This window comes from Pleurodeles waltl, chromosome 8, assembly GCF_031143425.1.
Source record: "Pleurodeles waltl isolate 20211129_DDA chromosome 8, aPleWal1.hap1.20221129, whole genome shotgun sequence".
In the NCBI taxonomy this organism is placed as follows: domain Eukaryota; kingdom Metazoa; phylum Chordata; class Amphibia; order Caudata; family Salamandridae; genus Pleurodeles; species Pleurodeles waltl.
The window spans coordinates 232868738-232884661 of NC_090447.1; the positions used below are offsets into that span (position 1 = coordinate 232868738).

Below are 15924 nucleotides of genomic sequence, written 5' to 3' on the forward strand. Positions count from 1 at the left end.
GTTTTGGGGCATTTCCTGTCGCTGGCGCTAGGCCTACCCACACAAGTGAGGTATAATTTTTATCGGCAGACTTGGGGGAACGCTGGGTGGAAGGAAATTTGTGGCTCCTCTCAGATTCCAGAGCTTTCTGTCACCGAAATGTGAGGAAAACATGTTTTTTAGCCACATGTTGAGGTTTGCAAAGGATTCTGGGTAACAGAACCTGGTCAGAGCTCCACAAGTCACCCCATCTTGGATTCCCCTAGGTCTCTAGTTTTCATAAATGCACAGGTTTGGTAGGTTTCCCTAGTTGTCGGCTGAGCTAGAGGCCAAAATCTACAGGTAGGCACTTTGCAAAAAACAGCTCTGTTTTCTGTCAAAAAATGGGATGTGTCCACGTTGTGTTTTGGGGCATCACCTGTCGCGGGCGCTAGGCCTACCCACACAAGTGAGGTATCATTTGTATCGGGAGACTTGGGGGAATGCTAGGTGGAAGGAAATTTGTGGCTCCTCTCAGATTCCAGAACTTTCTGTCACCGAAATGTGAGGAAAACGTGTTTTTTTAGCCACATTTTGAGGTTTGCAAAGGATTCTGGGTAACAGAACCTGGTCAAAGCCCCACAATTCACCCCTTCTTGGATTCCCCTAGGTCTCTAGTTTTAGAAAATGCACAGGTTTGGTAGGTTTCCCTAGGTGCCGGCTGAGCTAGAGGCCAAAATCTACAGGTAGGCACTTTGCAAAAAACAGCTCTGTTTTCTGTCAAAAAATGGGATGTGTCCACGTTGTGTTTTGGGGCATTTCCTGTCGCGGGCGCTAAGCCTACCACACAAGTGAGGTATCATTTGTATCGGGAGACTTGGGGGAATGCTAGGTGGAAGGAAATTTGTGGCTCCTCTCAGATTCCAGAAATTTCTGTCACCGAAATGTGAGGAAAATGTGTTTTTTTAGCCACATTTTGAGGTTTGCAAAGGATTCTGGGTAACAGATCCTGGTCAGAGCCCCACAAGTCACCCCAACTTGGATTCCCCTAGGCCTCTAGTTTTCAAAAATGCACAGGTTTGGTAGGTTTCCCTAGGTGCCGGCTGAGCTAGAGGCCAAAATCTACAGGCAGGCACTTTGCAAAAAACAGGTCTGTTTTCTGTCAAAAAATGGGATGTGTCCATGTTGTGTTTTGGGGCATTTCCTGTCGCCGGCGCTAGGCCTACCCACACAAGTGAGGTATAATTTTTATCGGCAGACTTGGGGGAACGCTGGGTGGAAGGAAATTCGTGGCTCCTCTCAGATTCCAGAGCTTTCTGTCACCGAAATGTGAGGAAAACATGTTTTTTAGCCACATGTTGAGGTTTGCAAAGGATTCTGGGTAACAGAACCTGGTCAGAGCTCCACAAGTCACCCCATCTTGGATTCCCCTAGGTCTCTAGTTTTAGAAAATGCACAGGTTTGGTAGGTTTCCCTAGGTGCCGGCTGAGCTAGAGGCCAAAATCTACAGGCAGGCACTTTGCAAAAAACAGGTCTGTTTTCTGTCAAAAAATGGGATGTGTCCACGTTGTGTTTTGGGGCATTTCCTGTCATGGGCGCTAGGCCTACCCACACAAGTGAGGTATCATTTGTATCGGGAGACTTGGGGGAACGCTGGGTGGAAGGAAATTTGTGGCTCCTCTCAGATTCCAGAACTTTCTGTCACCGAAATGTGAGGAAAACGTGTTTTATTAGCCACATTTTGAGATTTGCAAAGGATTCTGGGTAAGAAATCCTGGTCAGAGCCCCACAAGTCCCACCATCTTGGATTCCCCTAGGTCTCTAGTTTTCAAAAATGCACAGGTTTGGTAGGTTTCCCTAGGTGCCGGCTAATCTAGAGGCCAAAATCTACAGGTAGGCATTTTGCAAAAAACAGCTCTGTTTTCTGTCAAAAAATGGAATGTGTCCACATTGTGTTTTGGGGCATTTCCTGTCGCGGGCGCTAGGCCTACCCACACCAGTGAGGTATCATTTGTATCGGGAGACTTGGGGGAACATAGAATAGCAAAACAAGTGTTATTGTCCCTTATCTTTCTGTACATTTTTTCCTTCCAAATATAAGAGAGTGTGTAAAAAAGATGCCTATTTGAGATATGCCCTGCAAATCACATTCTAGTATGGGCACCCCGGAATTCAGAGATGTGCAAATAACCACTGCTCCTGAAAACCTTATCTTGAGCCCATTTTGGAAATGCAAAGCTTTTCTTGATACCTATTTTTCACTCTTCATATTTCAGCAAATGAATTGCTGAATACCCAGTATAGAATGAAAACCAACTGCAGGGTGCAGCTCATTTATTGGCTCTGAGTACCTAGGGTTCTTGATGAACCTACAAGCCCTATATATCCCCATAACCAGAAGAGTCTAGAAGACATAACAGTATATTGCTTTCAAAAATCTGACATTGCAGGAAAAAGTTACAGAGTAAAACATAAAGAAAAATGGCTGTTGTTTTCAGCTCAATTTCAATATTCTTTTTATTTCAGCTGTTATTTTCTGTAGGAAAACCTTGTAGGATCTACACAAATGACCCCTTGCTGAATTCAGAATTTTGTTTACTTTTCAGAAATGTTTAGCTTTCCGGGATCCAGCATTGGTTTCACACCCATTCCTGTCACTAACTGGAAGGAGGCTGAAAGCACCAAAAATAGTAAAAATGGGGTATGTCCCAGTAAAATGCCAAATTTGTGTTGAAAAATGTGGTTTTCTGATTCAAGTCTGCCCGTTCCTGAAAGGTGGGAAGATGGTGATTTTAGCTCCAGAAACCCTTTGTTGATGCCATTTTCAGGGAAAAAACCACAAGCCTTCTTCGGCAGCCCTTTTCTCCCATTTGTTTTGGAAAAAACAACATTGTCACTGTATTTTGGCTAATTTCTTGGTCTCCTTCAGGGGAATCCACAAACTCAGGGTACTATTAGAATCCCTAGGATGTTGGAAAAAAAGGACGCAAATTTGGTGTGGATAGCTTATGTGGATAAAAAGTTATGAAGGCCTAAGAGCGAACTACCCCAAATAGCCAAAAAAGGGCTCAGCACTGGGGGGGGGGCAGCAGCTAAGGGGTTAATAGTGGTAGTTACAATGGGGATAGGGAACAAGTGAAATTAGCTTTAGATGCACAACATGTAGGTAAGCTTTGCATTACGCAACCAAAGTCATACTATGACAATGTGTTTGTGGGAACGAGTGAATGTAAGCATGTGGTTTTGTTTCAGAGTAAATGGACATTCATGTTAAATGGAATGGATCAAGCAAGCCCAGGGGTCTATTATATTTGTGGACTTAATGCTTATCACCGTCTTCCAAAGGGATGGTATGGGACATGTTATCTGGGAATAGTTTTCCCAAAGATCTATCAGCTAGATGATCTAAAGAAATTCCCGAAAGTGACCGAGTTACTTCGTACTAGACAAAAGAGAGAAACTGCTGCTGGTGTAGTAGGAGACATATTTGGAGCAATAATTCCTTCAGTAGGGGTTATTTTCAACTCCGTAAAGATTTTAAAGTTGTCTACTATTGTGGATAACATGCTGGCAAACTTCACAGGGGCTATACTCCTGATGGATACTGAACTTGCTGCGGAGAGGGACATGACTCTTCAAAACAGGCTTGCTTTAGACATTCTTTTAGAGAAAAAATGGCGGAGTCTGTAAGATGCTTAATGAGCGTCACTGCTCTGCTTATATACCCGACAAAAGTAATGAGATTAGAAGTATGCTTACTAACCTAACAAGAGATAATGCAGATTTGAAGGAATTGAAAGAACCAGGAGTTTGGGAGAAGATTAGAAAAGGATTTGCAAAGGTGGGAAGCTAGTTTAGTAATATTTGGCATGGGTTATTGGGAAAATTAATACAAGGAATAATAATTGTTCTGGTTTGTTTATTTGGGCTATGGTTATCATGCAAAATTTGTAAAAGGATCAAGGCAAAATTGGCAAAACGCAATGCGAGGAGGGAAGAAAAGAAGAGGGAAAAATTGTTCAGAGCACAATATGAAAAGACAAAATCAGGGGAAGAAATAGAAATGAAGGAGATAAGAAAATGAATGAATTGAAAATGAAGAGACTTGTGTGATGACAAGTGTCATCAGAGGATGGATTGTTGGAGTGTAGCTTTTATAAGCAAAATTAACATGAAAAGCTTGCAAATTAATATAGACAGAAAATATGTTAATATATGCGTGTGAAATGTGCCCACGGGAGTGGCCACCAATGTATACGATGATTAATGAAATTGACTAATAATGGATTATTAATGTACTAATGTATGATTCTGTATTAGTATTAAATGCTATATGTTAAGGTTTTGCTAAATTAATCACTAGGCCTTAGTTAGCAAGAGTCGGGCCTAGCTGCCTGGTCTCATATTAAATGTGCTTTTCTAAATGTGCAATGAGTTGTCTTGCTGAAGGACATGAAGCCGTACTTTTCCAGAAGCTAGAATATGTGTGTAACCATAGTAAATTCTTTCTCATGGGACTCGACTTGCTCAAGGAGACATTCTTGCGGAATGCAACAGTGTAATTTGCAACAGGTGCAAGGTCGCCTGAACTGGTAAAGACAATGGAACTACTGACTGAACAGTGACAGTAACTTTTTCGCACCTGACATTCTACCCTTTGGAGACGTCAATTACAGGAGCCAATAAACTACGTGAGAACTGTGTTAAGTGAACATTCTAGTAAGGTGACCAGCCGATCATTGGATGGAGATAATGATGCACCAAATTTTGCCCAATTGGAAATTAGGAGAATGTACAACAAGATTAATATAACACCATGTCACAAGGAGAAATCAGCCATTACGTGCCACACTTTTTGCCAGTCCTAGCCACTTTGCCATTCGTGCTGTTACTATAACATTCTATCTTAAAGACTTTGCGGTTTGACTCTTCAAACCATTTTCATCTTTGCCTTGCCTGATTCCTACTTTTTCTCCTTATAAGGGAAGGGTTCCTTATTACCCTGTCTTGCTGAACTCTGCTGCTTATCCTGATGTCCTGAGGACGAAGACTGACTCTGTATGCTGACCCATTACGGAGGGTTACTATATGATAATGAATTTGTAATTGTCTGTTTGCCTTTTCTTTATAGGTACCAACTGCTTCTTTTGATAGGGATCATAGTTAGATGTTTTTTAAATTTGTGTTGCTAAATTGTTTTGCATGAAGTCCAACATGCTAATGCTAATTCGAGGTTAGTTAAGGGGTTCACTAAACGGACGCAAATAGACAAATGACTGGATCTATGCTTTGTTGAATAATGCGCTAATGATACTCTGCTAAAGAGAAATTCATGTTGACGTTGTGCTTTGTTCTAATGTTCATGATCTTTGCTTTGATGAAGTCTTAATCAAGTTGCCATATTGTGACATTGGTGATGTGTTTTCTGGTATTGAGACTAATAAACTTACTAGTAGAGTGTAACGAATAGGGAATAAATATCAATAATCTTACTAAGTTCTGTGTGGTTATTCATGGCTGAAGGGTCATAGTGTGTTTTGATTCTTATTAATTTCACTAACTAATTTGATTGATTTACTATTTTGATTATTGATGAAGTTATTGATCTATCGATTGACATGTTGATTAGTTATCTCGTCTTAAGGTGTCTCCAATCAGGGTCAAAAGATTCATTGGCCTAAAACGAGTCCCAGAGACAGTAAATTACCTAGGGTGGGACGTGTTAACAGTTACATTTCATTTACAGGACCTGGGTACATATAGTAACACTTTACTAGGAACTTATAAATAAATTAAATATGCCAATTGGACATCAACCAATATTACCATGTTTAGGGGAGAGAGCACAAGCACTTTAGCACTGGTTAACAGTATACTAGCTAATACAAATTGAGCAAAAAGGGGGAGGATGACGGCAAAACGTTTGGGAATTACTCTGCAGAAGGGTTAGGTCCAACACATTGGATGTGCACATTAGCAGACAAGCAGTGTTTTTTGGGCCATTTTCTGAATTTAAGATTACACAAATACTTGCTGGTGAAATAAACTGTTTTTTGGTAGTAAAAAGTGCTCCCATTGAGGCACAGACAGCGGAAACTATTTGGTCATCTGGAATTGGTTTAAGACTGTTTTCCTACAGACCGAAATAATATTTGTTTTTCTTCACTTAATCAAGTTTTGCAGGAAAAGCAGTATTCAAAACCTTGTATTCAATCTTACACTCCCAGACAAGAGGCAGGAGACAGCAGCCCAGCTCAGCAAAGCAGTTCAGCAGAATGGCGGTCGCTCCTGGCAGCACAGCAGTCCTTCCTCCTGGCAGAATGTTCTCAGATCCAGAAGTGTAATCAGTTGGTGGGGTCTGGGGTCCAGTTGAGCCTTTGAAGTAAGTGAGACTATAAAGAGAGGCATTTGGAGTGCACAATGTCTCCGCCCCCCTTTCTCTAGCTTCAGACTCTCTACAGGGGGTTATACAGCCTTTTTTAAGGGGACAGACACACCAGCCCTATCAAGGTGCATCAGCTCTTCCCTCCTATCTAACCCAGGAAGGCCCATCAGCCTGGTGCTGGGCCTCCAGGATGTAAATGTCACACCTCAGCATCCTTTATGTGTGACTGAATGGAGGAAATGCGCAATACCAGCTGTCATCCACCCAGACGTACATTCAGAGGCAGTCAGAGGCACAGATTGGTTAAAGTAAGAAATGCCAACTTTCTAAAAATGGCTTTTTCCGACTTACAATTCAAAATCCAACTTCACCATAAGCTGTGATTTGAAATTGTGAGTGCACAGACACCAGACTCCAATGTTCTATCTTGTACCAATTGAAAATTACATTTAAAGACTGTTTCAAGGTACTCCTAATGTTAACGGATGGGAGAGATGGGCCTCACAATAGTTAAAAATGAATTTAATAGTTTTTCACTACCAGGACATGTTAAACTTAAAAGTAAATGTCCAACTTCTTAAGTACACTGCACCCTGCCATTGGAGCTAGCGAGGGCTCACCCTAGGGTTGACGTAAATGTAATAAAAAAGAAGGTTTGGGCTTGGCAAATGGGTGCACTTACAAGGTCAAAACTGTAGTTTAAAACTACACATACAGGCTCTGCAGTGGCTGGCGTGAAACATGTTGAAAGGGCTCCTGTAGTAGGTGGCACAATCAGTGCCGTAGGTCCACTAGTAACACTTAATTTACAGGCCCTAGGCACATATAGTGCACTTCACTAGGGACTTACAAGTAAATTAGGTATGCCAATACATTTGGGGATCGGTGCAATTGTGTATAAGCCAATATCACCATGTTTAGATTACAGAGCACCTGCACTTTAGCATTGGTTAGCAATGGTAAGCTGCACAGAATCCTAAAGCCAGGAAAAATAAATTCGGTAAAGCAGGTGGTTAGAAGGTCAAATGTTAGGGGAAACCACGTCAACGATGCCAGGTCTACCAAAGGTTTTATGGATTTTTGGTTAAAATCTAAATTGAGTCCAATTATGCATATTTTCAAGGTGCTGTGGTAAAGAATGAAGAGATTACGCATATTTGCCATGTAAGTAGTAGAGGTGGCAAAATAAGACAGAGTGATTTCTTCATGTCTCTTGGTTTGAAATATTGTATGTAGAGAGCACTAAAGGCACATCAGTATTCCTTTTGGGACTTGCCAGGGTGGCCTTTAAATCTTATGACGGTGTCTTTGTTTTCACAGCCGTCACCAGATGGAAGGAAGTTTTCTATCTCTGGAAAACCTCTGAAGAAAATGTTGAAACATTAGTCAAGTTTTAAGCAAACAGTGATTTTTAATATTGGCAATTTTCAACAATGGCATTTTACTTTTGAAGGAATTTTTGGAGGAAATAGGTGCACATCAACATTTAAAGACATATTTAGAGATGCAGTTATTTTTTTCCCTCAAAGATTGCAAATGTTGGTGCCCAGTGGTACTCCTAAAATGCATTTATGCAGAATGCTATGAAAAAAGGTGCTTAACATTTAATGACAATTTTATAGGGCTTTTAAAGTTCCTCCAAACACAACCAATATAATATCTCACCCATCCTCGTTATGGAAACACCAGCAGTGCATGGAAACAGAAGCAAATGAGTGCTTTGGATTGCTTGAGTGCGCAGAATGTTAGAGTAATGCTAGAGTGAGTAACTTGGTTTTATGTAACATCTAGCTTTCAAGTTTCAGGTGCTGTAATTTACAGATTTTAGTGTTACCCAATTATATGACACTAAATATATAGTTCTCCAAAGGATTACTGGCTTAGTTTACCCTGATAGCCCTGATAGGAATTCACACTTATGATATGGAGGTCCACAATGCCTGAAGAAATAATGCTTCAAACTGTATTACAGCAGAAACTTCCTTTAAGCATGAAGTGCCACAAAACACTTTTTTTTCTCCTTGGCCTCATGGAAAGAGACAAAAGCATACAGGGAATCTTATTAAAGATGAAAAGACCCCTACAATATACAAAATGTAATGCTTTTTAATGTTTAATTATGTTTTAAACTAAAAATATTAATTGAAATAAAAAATATATATTATGTTTATATCTTTTGGAAAGGATTTATGTTCATTTATCATTTTAACTATTTAAATGATCTAATTTAATTTAACATTGTTTCCAATGGGGTTATCCTTTCGTTCACTACCTCGATTATTGTCCATGAGAAGGTGTTGCAGTGCCAGAAGTTGGACTTATGTAGTGCTGAATATGATACAAAAGTGTATGTTACTACAACAGAGTAAGTTATTACAGATGCGTAAGTTACACATGTACATTACTACAACAGTGTAAATCACTTAGAAAGTGTAAGTTACTACAAATGTGCAGGAGGTCAATACAGAAATGTATACAATCTACTCAAAAATTTAAGTTACCTTTGTGAATGTTACCCTATTTTAGGGGAGACAGCACAAGCACCTTAGCACTGGTTAGCAGTGGTAAAGTGAACAAAGTCCTAAAATCAGCTAAACCGAGATCAGACAAGTGGACGAGGCAGGCAAAAAGTTGGCAGGAAGACCACCCTAAGAATGTCAGGTCTAATAATATATATATATAAAATGAATTGAGTCACTTAAACTTTTTTAAAATTATATTACTTTTAGATGTAAAAAGGTTAATATTATACAAAAACTAATGATAATATTGTGTTGTCAACCCTTTCTAACATCAAATGGAGGGTTTTGCATATAATGACATTTCTGACTTTTTAACATCAAATGCAGGGTTTTGCAAATGCTTAAATGACATTTCTGACTTCCTTTTAGAATTACTGAAGAATTGTAGAGTACTCTTTGAAAAATATGATAGTCCCATATTTCATGTAGTTAAGATTAGTTTTTGCATGAACACATTTAACAGGTGTGCATTTATGCATAATATCTATAAACTGTGCTTGAAAATGTGTTTTTGTTAAAACAATCTGTAAGTTTCCACTTGTAATACAAGCCATCTAAGTTCATTATAGCTGCAGAAAAGACTTTGAGTTTAGGGGCCAATATAATCCAATTGATAGCTAATGTAGTAATTAGCTGATAACATAAATTATAATTAAGCACAGTGTATATCTTATTCTAGTGTAGATTTACCAATGTATGCTCTCATCTCATTTAGTAAAATTATGCTGATGCAAAATTTACTACAACTTCAAATTACCAATTATTAAAATATGTTTCATATAAATAAATAAATGAAACTTTAGATTATACATGCTCCCATAACATTTGTTTCCTCTCTAATTGTGACAAACAATCTAAATCACAAACTTCTCTGAATTATAAATGAAATATTTGAATAACACAATATACATATCCCAGTATTTAGTGGAGTGGCATTAAGAAAATCATATTTATAATTACCCCTGAAAAATAGGTGAAATTCCTTACCCTTTTACACAGTAGCAGCTTTTCTTTGCCAGCAGTATTGTGACCATCAGCGCTTCCTTTATTCAAAGCACACGTCAGCTGAAAGAAAAAAAGCCATCCTGCGCATTGAATAAAGGAAGTGATGACTTGCAAACAACCAGCAGCAGATAAAGGTACTTCCTATGTAGCAATGTGATGCAATTATGCAGGTTCACAACAGCAATGGTTAGATTGTTTGGCAGGGACAGTTATGGTGGCAAACATTTGATGATATTATGTGACTTTTCACTCTATGATTTGTTCCAATATCAATGCAAAACATTACCTCCATACATTTTTTCAGGACACTATGGGGTAGATTTACTAACACACTGCATCAGGTGCACATCACAAAAATGATGCAAACCCAGTTTTGTTGGTTGCAACATAAATTATGATTTACATTGAAGATGTACCTAAATCAACCCAAAGTAGTGCTATATCCTACTTTGCAGCAATAGGGCATCCCATTTTTTATACGGACATTCCTGTGCAACTACACCTCGGTTTTGACGTAAAGCCCAGTCTACTAACAAATATAGGCAGGGATTTGTGCCAAAAAATTATGTCCACAAGGCAGGTGTAACATTGGAGCAAGTTTTAAAAGTCTCTACACTTCCCTAATTTTGCATGTGTGCCGTACTGTACAACACATGTACAAAGCTGGAAAAGTATTAAACTAGATTAAAGCATAGTTTTAATATTTCTGGGATCTCCTTCCAGTAAAGAACATATGCTGAATAGAACGCAGCCACTCTTGCACTACAGTTAAAGGATATGTGCCTTGGTGAATGGGCAGCCTAAAGTGAGCCGGAGCAGGGAGAGTGTTAAATACCACAATATCTTAGTAGGCACAGTGTTGTTCTGTTTTCTCCCTTTGATGAAACACAGCAAATGTGGTTGATTATGCACTATGCCAAAATATTTTAAACATGGTCCTCAATATTCTAAGGAGTTCAGCATTGACAGATCCTTTATGTCACAGATACAATCAAGTTGGCCAGCTTAGTTGGGATGTATGTTAGCTCAACACAAGTAATAATGTCTCAATTGTTGTTTAGGTCCAGTAAAGGTTTCAGTGGTTTAAATCTGATCTCAACTCCTCATAGCTACGGCAGAGAGCATGCAGTCTTAGCTCAGGAAAATGTAAAAGCATTTAGAAGTACCAAAACTGTTAGAAAATTGAAAACATAGCACATGACAAATTTGACTCCAGGTTATATAAATAGAGAATTATGTAATGAGCATAAATGGTACCAAAATGACAAAAACCCATTTAGGGTAAGCTGAGATATGAATTGTTAAGGTTTTAAATAAAAATAGCAATTAAAAAGAGCAGAGCACTAACCAAGGGCAACTGGTCACTCTAGACTTTCACATAAAAGTCTACAAATTTGAATAACGGCTCAAGCACTGATCATCAACCACAGACTTTTCATCTGGCCAGTGGGTCAAACTAATCTTTATAAATTTGTTATTCTGTATTCTTTACAGATGACCAGGCACAAGGCCCACTCAGGAACTCATTTTCTCTCATAATTCATATCCTGTGCTGGTGCTAGTTTTGTAATTGTACTTATCTGGTGTTGTAAATCAGTGGATTCTTGAGTAGCTTATATAATGATCAGTTATGAATGATTGCCATCAATTTCCTGTTCACCGTTGAATGACGATTTGTAAGAACATGCATTATTATGTGGGGAGGATGGGGGTCCTTCCCAAGTAATAAGTCCAAAATCTTGTCAAGTGCAACACACAAATTCAAAAAATAAACCTGGTCTCAATGCCTAGAAGCTATGGCACAGAGCAGGCAGGCTTAGCTTAAGAAAATCTGAACACATTTTGAAGTACCAAAAATGTTAAAAGTTGAAAACATAGAACAATACAAATTCCCCTGTAATTTATAAAAATTTAGATTTTTTTTATTGAACAAAAATGGCACGGAAACAACAAAAACCCAATAAGGGTAGACAGAGATATGAATTGTTAAGGTTTTAAATACAAATCACATTAAAAAAGAGTAGAGCACCAACCTAGGGCAACTGGTGACTCTAGACTAGGACAACCATAATGGCCATGATGGAGTGCAGGTTGAATATAGAGGTTGGGCTGGTCATGACTGTGAAGTTACCATCACATTTAAAAAAAAATTCAACACGGTAGAGTACTCAGCAGGGCAAGGATGCAGGCTTGATCCAAAGACAGGCTTGCTGACAAGGGGTTGATGAAGAATGAGGTCTCAGTGAAGCCCCCAATAAAGGCAATTAAAGCTCAGAGCAGAAAATGTTTGGATTTGACAGTCAGGAAGTCTTTCATGTCAATTGGATACCATTCACTGTCAAGACTGGTGATGCTTTTAACCTTCAGATTTAGACTGTTTCCTCAAATTTGGATTTGCTCAGGGGACAGGATGAGGAATACAAGCTGTAGCCAAAGAGGGTGCCATTATCGGATGTCAGTTGGCACCAGGTCCACTAAAACAGATTTGATGCTGTGGAGAAAAATGTAGCTGGAGCTGCAGAGAAGGCAGGCCCATTAACAATGCACCTTTGGTGCACCAGCTTTCAGACTTGCCCCAGTCCCTCAATGGTTTTTCAGGCAAAGTGTTAGCAAAATGATTATACGTACCAGGTTCCTAGGTTCAGGCTAAATGAGGACACTCTGACACCAGCCAAGTCTTCAAGGGCTTCAGGACCAGCATTTAGGGGTCAGGACTCACTCCAACAGAAGCCACCAGTAGATCCCAGGGAAGGTCCAATTGAAACTGGCCAGAGGGGCTAATTCTGGAATGTGGGCGTTTTGCAGCTTTTGTCGGACCTCAGCTAACTGATACTTGGAGTCCACTTCTTTCACCTTGGATCAAATGTAAGCAGGTCTAGCTTTTTTGGTCTCCTCATAGGATTTACCAACAAGTGCAGTCTTTCTTCTGTCTTCCACAGGTCCAGTAGCATTCTGAAGAGTGTGCCCATGGATGCCACATTTATGCCTGGTACTACCATATGAGTGGGATGACTTTCTTAACAAAAGGGAAATATTCTGAGGGATAACCATACCCACTTTTGCAGAACTTCCTGTGTGTCCTACTGCAAACAATCCTGGAGTGCCCCCTCTTTCTAAATCCAACATTGCATTACCGTTCTTCCTCTCTGTTGAGCTCCTGTGCCCACCCTAGAGGTGTAACCAGGGAAACTGACAACCCCTCCCCCATTGTTCCTCAAAACCGGTGCTGGTACAGCTTTTGCACACTGGGATCAGTGACTGGCTGACTAGAAGGACAAAAGATGTGGCAGGCACAGACATTAGCTAGATCTACCTGTGATAGTGAGCACCTCCTTGAAGTTAATTAAGTTCCTAGGCACTGCCCAGATGGTGATCCTGTCAAGGAAAGAGGACACCTCCCCACACCAAAGGCCTTTGTTTTAGCTCTAGGCACAATTTCACTCTTTAGCACATGGGTTATAGTTGTATGATCATTCAATTGGAACACTAGATGCTTTAGGCAGGTATGAGGTGACTTTTCAAAAGTACCTTTTATGAAAGCACAAACCCACCCTTCCCAACCAAGGAATTTGGCTTGTAATAAATATTTTACAAAGTGCAAAACTGACCTTTCAACTGGTTCCTAGGCAGAAATAACTTTGATAAATTTAATAATGTATCCTAAACCTTTCCTATGGAACAGCCAACCCTCCTACAGTGAAAATAGGTTTTACACCATTGTCACTGAAAAGACATACTTGACATTAAAGATTTACATATGCTACTTTGAAGTACAGTATATCCTGCTTATGAACACGTAAGGTGTGCTAAGGGGTGACATATTAATATCTAAAAGGATGGTTTAGATTTTGTCAGTTCAAATTTATAGTTATAGAGCTGCAAGTATGGGCTACAGTAGCAGACAGGCAGTCATGTTTTGCACTGTCACTCTAATAGTGGCGCAAGGAGTGCTGCAGTTTTGCTAGTGACATTTGACTTAAAGGCCATGGGTAAATGCTGTAGAATGTACAGGGGACTTATAGGTAAGTTATATATACCAGTTAGGAGTATAACCAATTAATATGCCTTAGGGGTGAGGGCACATGTACTGTGGCCTGATTAGCAGAGTTCCCATGCACAAAGCCAAAAAGCCAAAAAAGGAGCATCATTCTGAACAAATAGAGCTGAACATGCAAAAAGAGGTATTTTCCTAGAACACCTCCTAGCGTCACTTACACTAGGATCTTTCCCACGGTTCAAGGATCATTGGTCTCTGGTATAACAGGGAAATATAAATGTTCTTATCAATTTGTTGGTACTTAGCTTGTTATAAGGTATGGAGAGTGAAAATTAAAATTGTCATAGATGTTGGTAAGTTTTCAGTTATGTAAAGGTTTGATCATATTTTGAGCTATAGTTGGGTTGTTTTGGGACAGTAGATAAACAACGAAGTTGGAGTTGATACCTCACACTGTATAGTTGCATATATTTACAGGGTTTACATTAGAAAAACAAAATGGTTTGGAGCTCAGTAAATGTCTTGTTCAGTGAATATTTAATTTGCCCATTTCACATTTTACCTATGTGCATTTTTCACAACTTATCTTTTCATTAACACAAACGTAAAACATGTCATTGCAACCACTACAACCTTTGTTGGACAAGGTATTGGAAAATTGCCAGTGGTGTAACACAAAATGATGGGACCCCTCATGCAGAATGAGCACACCTTTAGTCTCTCTCTCTCTTATCTCATAGATGCTCACTGACCTTAGGATGAATGGGACACTCAAAGGGCTTTGGGCTCATTAAAGGGTACCACCCACCTCTGCGCAGCAAAGGCTGCAGTGCCTGAGTTATGCTCCTGAACACGGAATGCTAGTGCTCCTTAGATGCTATTCGAATACACAGTGCCTAAGGACTTCCTACAAAGTGTACTTACTTACTTTTAGTGTTGTCAGCCTATCCGGACAAAACAAACTCACAATTACAAGTAAAAAGCATTACTTGAGAGTACATTTAAAAGTCACATATTAAAATACAAACTTGTCAATAAAACTATGATTAACGATCAGTTAATTCACATACGTCATCACACAAGGCTAAAACCACCTAAAGTAATCATATATATGCTTTGCAACAATGGCTAACTGATCCTGCCATTACTTTATCACATGATGCACTAGTCAGCTCCATACAAGTATGATGAAGCTTAAATTATTTGTTCTTGTCCTAAAACTGATCAGATAGGACCATGTAATTAAACCCCCTAAAGTAGTAATGTTCTAGAATATTTGTCCTATCATATATTCAACAGCATTGCCTACAGTGCTTACTTTATATCAAAATAATTAAGAATTGCCTATTATGTCGGAAATCGTGATGTTACTGCAAAAATATACATCCTGCTCCACCATTTTCCCCAAAGAAACTTGACTGAACTAAAAACATTTTAACACGATAATACTTGCAGACTGTTAATATTGCAGTTATTAGGATTCTGAGAGGTGAAAATGAATTGATGATCTTAATTTCCACTGCTCCGAGATATATGCTGAAACAGTCATCACAATGTCTTTTTCATCAGAGCGCATGCACAGCACTTCAGCTTCTTTACACTTCCTGACACCATGCTTTTTAAAAAGTGTTCGTAAATACAGTTTTCGAAGTTCAATCATAAAATGACATAATAAAAGAAAATGAACTAATGTTTCTTGACCACCAAAAGTGAGAGGCAGCAGTCGGATCGCCCCAATCAAACATGATGCCACTTTTGGATCACTGAAAGCAGCGGTAATGTACCCATGCAAAATTTTAAATAAAGAGATCTTTTTTCCTCAGGATAGATACTGTCAATGAAGCTGGGTTAAGTAAAAAGCAGCACTTTAACAAGAGGCCGGGTAAATTACAAATCATTAAAGTCTTATGTTACTAATACGCCTTTATGACTGTAGCAAGGCTATGTTTCGTGATTTTTTTGGGGTGAAACCAAAGTTCTTCTAAGCCTATGGCAGCCAAAGAAGTTAAAACGTGATTGAACGAGGGCAACTTCTGATGTTTTTGTGCGTTCATATT

At 39.2% G+C, this 15924-nt stretch overlaps 1 protein-coding gene across 5 annotated transcripts in view; it reads right to left on the bottom strand.

Annotated features, from left to right (window-relative positions):
- NCAM2 (neural cell adhesion molecule 2) overlaps positions 1–15924 on the bottom strand; it is a 1466086-nt gene that overhangs the window by 480223 nt on the left and 969939 nt on the right. For 3 of the 5 annotated variants that reach the window (XM_069204093.1, XM_069204098.1, XM_069204095.1), the window contains exon 9: positions 9853–9930. The exons of the other annotated variants lie outside the window; for them this stretch is intronic. In XM_069204093.1, coding sequence (XP_069060194.1) covers positions 9853–9930 — 78 coding nt within the window. The remainder of the gene's footprint in view (positions 1–9852; positions 9931–15924) is intronic. 5 annotated transcript variants of the gene reach the window in all.